At 52.4% G+C, this 6057-nt stretch overlaps 1 protein-coding gene across 1 annotated transcript; it reads right to left on the reverse strand.

Moving 5' to 3' along the window:
• Positions 1–590: 590 nt before the first annotated feature.
• Nxnl2 (nucleoredoxin like 2) lies at positions 591–5848 on the reverse strand. The gene is made up of 2 exons (XM_052156854.1): positions 5272–5848; positions 591–1157 (listed from the first exon to the last, which is right to left on the reverse strand). The coding sequence occupies exons 1-2, from the start codon at positions 5571–5573 to the stop codon at positions 989–991; spliced, it is 471 nt and encodes a 156-aa protein (XP_052012814.1). The 5' UTR covers positions 5574–5848; the 3' UTR covers positions 591–988.
• Between the last annotated feature and the right edge of the window lie 209 nt (positions 5849–6057).

A 6057-nucleotide genomic window follows, 5' to 3' on the forward strand; every position in this document is an offset into this window, starting at 1 on the left:
GCATTATCCAAACACAAAGAGCTCAGGAGGCCAGAGAAATGGCTCCATGGTTAAGAACACTGGGCGTTCTTTCAGAAGACAAGAGTTCAGTTCTGAGCACACATCTGCCAGTTCACAGTTGCCTCTAAAAAGAAAAGCCATAAAAATATAAAAAGGCAAGGAATTATGAAGGAAGACTCTGGACATCAACCCCCAGCCTCTGCACACATGCCCACATGTGCATATGCATGTCTCCAACACACAACCACATACACTTATAACACACACACACACAGGAACAGATAGAGTGCTTGCCTAATAGGCAAGTCAGTCCCCAACTGCAAAGGAAAAGAGGGAAGGAAAGAAGAAGGGAGGGAAGAAGGTAATGGGAGGGAAAGAGAAAAAAGAATATTTGAAGAAGAATGTGGAGGAGGTAAAGAAGGAGAAGGGAAGAAAAAAGGAATGAGAAAAGACAAAGGCTAGAAAAATCTTCCAAGATGAGGCACACAGGTAGTGAATCCACTCAGATAAAAGAACAGCATAAGCAAGCCGTTATTTACTGACTTGACCCTCTGTTGGTACTTGGTTTGAAAGGAAAAAGAAAAACATCAGAGCTGCTCAAAGTGTGAGTCTTGGTTTATTAAGTTAAATGGTCTATAAACTTGAGTAATAAATGTTTACCAAAGCATCACTAAAATGTGATAGGTCATCACCTCATAGGTCAATTTACCAAAGATGGAAAGAGCATCTTTCATAGATCTCTGATAGCTCAGCACCAGTGGAGAAAGCTGTAAGAAATAAACGTTCCCTCCCAAGGAGCTCTCAGAACCACAGAGGGTGGGCTGGTGGGCATAGTTCTCTCCTCAGCAGATTCTTCTCTCTGTCACAGCGTGGTGACTCTACAATGACGTCTTTCCCAGAGATGAACCAGTTAAGAGAGCCAGGTAAGAAGCCCTCTTGGGAGGCAGGTTGCCCTGCATTCCCAGCACCTGCCCTGGTCCCTCCGGATTCACCCTGAGAAGTTTTGGAAAACATCAGCTGCTTCCACCCAGTTCTGAAAGCAAGCCAGCCCGCGCTCCCGGATCTGCTTCCGCCCTTTGTTGGTGATGACAGCTCCGTTCTGCTTGATGACCACCAGCTTGGGGATGACTGTGATGTCATACCTCTTCTTCAGTTCACTGAGGACAGAAGGACAGAGGGTTAGGCCTGCTGCAGGTCTGAAGGGAAGGGGGCTCTTTGTAGGTTCTGTGCAAACGCTGCCGTTTTCTACAGGGATGTGAATGTCTTTCGAGTTCAGCAGCCACAGGGGATCCAGGAACCGATTCCCTTCAGATGCCAAGGGACAACCATGCTATATAAATCTCATACAATCGAAGTCTTACAGAACTAAAAATACAATTATCCAAAACTCAAGTAGCCCGTAGTTCCAGCCTCTCAAGAGGCTGAGGCAGAGGGATTACTTTAGCTCATACATTTAAGACCAGCTTGGGCAACACAGGGAGACTGTAAGACGTCCTCTAGAAAAGACTTGGAACAAGGCAGCACCAGAAAAGGGCTGACATGGTGCCAGGAGCCTGTGAAGTGGAGACCAGGGAGAACTAGAAATCGGAATCAGAGAGCCCTAAGATACTTTCTACCCAAGAATGCAGTCCAGGCTGGGCTCACTTCTCTACAACTACAAACACATCAGCTAAAAGGAGAGGTACCCCAACACCCAGCAACGTCTCAGCAGGCAGATCAGAGGCTGGGCTGGCATGAGGATGGGAAGATGCCTGCTAGGCGCCATGGACTGGGCACACCCCCCAGCCTATGAGGACCAGCACGGCAGTGAGGTCACTCTAAGCTCTCCAAGGGTTCTCATGGGAGTGGCAAGAGGCAGCATGCACATGTGCAGCTGCATGGAGACCTGGCTCCGCCGTGTACTGTAATGCATGCCTATGAAGTAAGGGCTCAGGAGGCTGAGGCAGGGGGATCTCTCTCTAGAGATAAAATCAGTCACCGAGAAGGGAATAAGATGGAACCCTCAAGTTGAGAAAATGTCTAACATCTACAGGGAACATCAACACCTCCTCCTGCACTCATTCTCAGGTTAAGGCAGGTCCTCTTCAAGGCCACCGCCCTGGGACACCTGGGCAGAGGGGACAGCATCAGCCAGGCACGTGAACTTTGGTTCAGAGACATTGAGGATAAACGCTGCCTCTCTGGGCTATGCGATATAGTCTCTGTTGCTGGGTCAGGGCTACACTGGAAGGCACCTGCATAATTCTGAGGGCCGGGTAAGGGCTCCAGGCCCTCCTTCTGACAGGTGCAGCCATGCCACCGCAATTTAAGGGAGCCACAAATGACTTCCTTGGTAGTAGGGGATTTCCTCCTCTTCTTTCCTCGGGTGTCTCTTCAGGAACTGAGGGACGGCAGTAGGTAAGGGAAAGCCTGGGGGGGAGGGGAGCTACATGCACAATGGTCCCTTCCTGGTTCACTTCCCAGTTGGGGCCTGTACGACTTTCCTGTCCTGCCTTACAGCAGACAGCAACTTCTGGAGCACCCTCTGGAAGCTTTGTGCAATTTTCACTTCACCCTAAAGGTGGCTCTTTTTCTTTGGCCCATGGTCTGATTCTACACATTTGAGCCGAGACAGCAGAATTTAGGGCACAGCTCCAGCAATCTTCCCCCAGAATATTCTACTTCCTGGTTCGCACAAAGCAACCTCAGAGGTAAGGAAGTACTGGGAAGGGACAAGGATGGAGAGCTAAGTTTGCAACTGGAAACTCCCTGTGGAAATGAAGAACAGGTGAGTTGGGTCATCCTGTGCTCAAAGGCCCAGCTGGGCCATCCTGTGCCCAGAAGGCCATTTGTTGTCACCTGGAGCAGCAGAAAGGCTCTGGAATAGAAGAGGGGAGAAGGAAGGAGGAAAGACCTACACGGTCCCCAGAGCAACACCCTTCTCAAGGGAGTCCATGCACATTTGGGGTCGGTTGCTAATCACCCTCGGGAGAGGATATCATCCGGGATCCAAAGGCAGACCCCAGGAGAACTGGACTATACGCCTCATCGGTGGCACATCTGGAAATCAGGGCCACACACCAGCATGCTGATCTCTCGTGGCTGACACTGCTGGGAGCCTGGTTAATGTTGATTGTCAGTTTGGCAGGGTCTACAATCAACTAGGAGGCAAACCTCTGGACAAGTCTCTGGAGAGATGTCTAGGCTGGGTTAACTGAGGTCAAAAGAGGCCCATGAACTGTGTGAGGCCCGGTTGCATGGGCTGGGGTCCTGGACTGAAAAAGGGGGGAAAGTTCGGCCCCAGCATTCCTTTGGCTCTGGCTCCAGATTGCAGGCACAAAGAGGCCCACCTCCTCATGCTGCTGCCCCAAGGATCAACCTTCAAACTGTAACCAAAACAAACCCTCCCCACCTTAAGTTCCTTTAATTTTGTGCGGGAGGGAGGGGGTGTGCCCATGCATTCCTTCAGAGGCCAGAGGGATTCTCTTGAGTTCTTAGTAGTTATTCTCCTGAGGCAGGTTCTCCCACGGAAACTAAAGCTGGCTGTTTTCAGCTAAACTCGCTGGCTGGCTGGCCAGTGAACACCCAGGATCTGGATGACTCCGCCCCTCTGGCTCACTCCGCCCCTCGGTTGCTCGGGTTACTTGCAGCCTTGTCTGTTTTTGTCTTTGTTTAATTGCTGGGGATTTGAACTTAGGTCTTCATACTTGCACGTTTACTCGCCGAGCCAGCTACCCATTCTCCCTTATGTCGCTTTTGTCAAATATTTTGTCACAGCAATGAGAAAATTAATAAATAAAAAGCCCTTTCACAGACTAAGTCAACCCCATTCTCCGTTCATTGGGCAACGCAGAGCCCTAGTCTCCAGAGGGGCAGAGTTCTCCACCTTATTAGTGCCACCAGCACCATCTCAAATGCAAAACAAGTGTGTCCTTTAAAGCTACGTGTAATTGAGTGTGCCACTGAGTCAAGTCACATTTTAAAGCCCAGCCCCTGAAGCTGTTCTCAAGGGAGTCCTTACACAAAGGCGATCAGCTGTCACTTAGACTTATTATCAATGGGATTTTCACGGTCCCAGCCTGAGTGTGGCCTCATACCTACCCCAAGGCTATGCAGCTTCCCTGGGGTTCCCCTCCTCCCAGGGAGTCACCAAAGAGAATGAGTTTAGGAAAACCCAGGGAGGTGGCTCAGTCAGTAAGGAGCTTTGCAAGCAAGAGGGCATAAATTCAGTCCTGAAAACCACATACAAAGCACTCGTAATCCCAGAACTGAGGAGGAGGCAGAGACTGACTGATGCCCTAGGGCTCACTGGCCCGCTACCCAGCCAGATTAGTGAATCACAGGACAGTGTGAGGCCCTGTGTCAAAAAGCAAGGTGGGAGACATCTGAGAAATAACAGCAGAGGTTGTCCTCAGGTTGTCCTCTGATCCCGACTGACACGCGCCCACAAGTACACCACTTGTGCCCGGGCACGAGCACATACAGATACACATACACGCAGAGAATATGGGGGCTTCTACTTATTGAATCTTCGGGACATCTCAAAGTTGGCTTTGCTTCATTTTCCAGAAAGGATTCACAGGTAGCATCACAAACTGGATACCCAGAAACTGACATCTGTTCTAGAAGCAGGCAGGGCTGGGGGGTGTGTGCTAGGAGACCTCCACCTGGACTCTTCCGTAGCTACCTCTTGCTCTTTCTAGGTTCTTCTCCTGAAACTCTCAAACCCTTCCTGCTCTAACATCTGCCTACCCCTGGTTCCTCTACATGTATTTTGAAAGCATCCACGTTAATGAAATGTTATAGTTAGGGAGCCCCATCGCTGTGGGTAAAAAGAGATAGCTAGCACCTGGCTCCACCCGCTGTGAGGCCCTCCCCACTTCTCCCGGGGCACCCCCTAACGTAGATCCGTGGACAGGGCGGGGATCCGCAGCTCCCACGTCAGGTGGGTGGCTTACCACCCTTCCTTCTGCCAAATGATCAAGAAGCCTAGGTAAGGGGTGCCAGTCAGCATCAGGACCAGTCCCGAAGCTCCTGAGACAAGCGGATCCCTGAAACCCTAATCGCAAAAGGCAGAAAACGCTGGCAGACCGGCCCCCGGGGAATGCTGAAACCAAGATTCAGGGAAATTGACCCGCACTGAGACCTGAACAGCAAAAAAAAAAAAAAAAAAAAAAAAAAAAAAAAAAAAAAAAAAGGCTGGATAGGAAATTAAGGACCCACAGCGCAGTGAGCATTCCCCGGGAAGCCCAGCGCCATCCCCTTGCCGGTGACCCCCGGGTCCCCACTCACTGCCGGTAGGGGTCGTGGAAGGGCAGTGCCAGCCAGGAGCCGTGCAGCTCGCGCATGAAGTCCAGCATCTCTTCCGCGCTGCCGTCCGCCGACACGAAAACCACCTCGAAGGGTGCGGGCCGCCGCGCCTCGCTCACCAGCTCCGTGTAGAAGTCGCAGAGCAGCGGCGTGAAGTCGCGACTGGGCGCGCACCGGCCTGCCGCAAAGTACAGAGCTACCACCTTGTTCTGCAGCGCCGCCTCGGCCTCCACCACCGTGCCCTCGCGGGTCACCAGGCGCCGCCCTCCCAGCACGTCCACCATCGCCCCGGAGCTCAGCGTCAGGAGGACACAGTGGAGAGACGAGCCCTAGGCTGCACGGCCACCTGTCAGCTGGAAGGGGACGCGGAGGCTCCCGCAACACTCGGCGCCTCTCGGCCCCGCCTTCCGCTGGAGCAGCTCACCATGAGCCCTAGGGAGGAGGGAGCACAGCGGCCACTCCAGAAGGAGCGGCAGCAGCGATGACAGTTGGGTGCCCCGCTCCAAAAGCAGAGCCACGCCATCAGCCTCTCCAACCCTCTATTTTATTCTGCCTTGCCTACCTGAGACCCACTGTACCCACCTGAGTCCCTTCCTCATCATCCACCAGAGCCTTGTCTGGCTCCACCTGCGCCCCGCCTACCTGCGCCCCGCCCACCGGCATCCCATCTCACTCAACCGAGATCCGGACATCAAAGACTTGTTCGGATCCACGCCCCCATCCCACTCCACGCGTCCAGTTCTACCTCATCCAATCCACTCCTGCCCT

This window comes from Apodemus sylvaticus, chromosome 14 (genome assembly GCF_947179515.1).
Source record: "Apodemus sylvaticus chromosome 14, mApoSyl1.1, whole genome shotgun sequence".
In the NCBI taxonomy this organism is placed as follows: Eukaryota; Metazoa; Chordata; class Mammalia; order Rodentia; family Muridae; genus Apodemus; species Apodemus sylvaticus.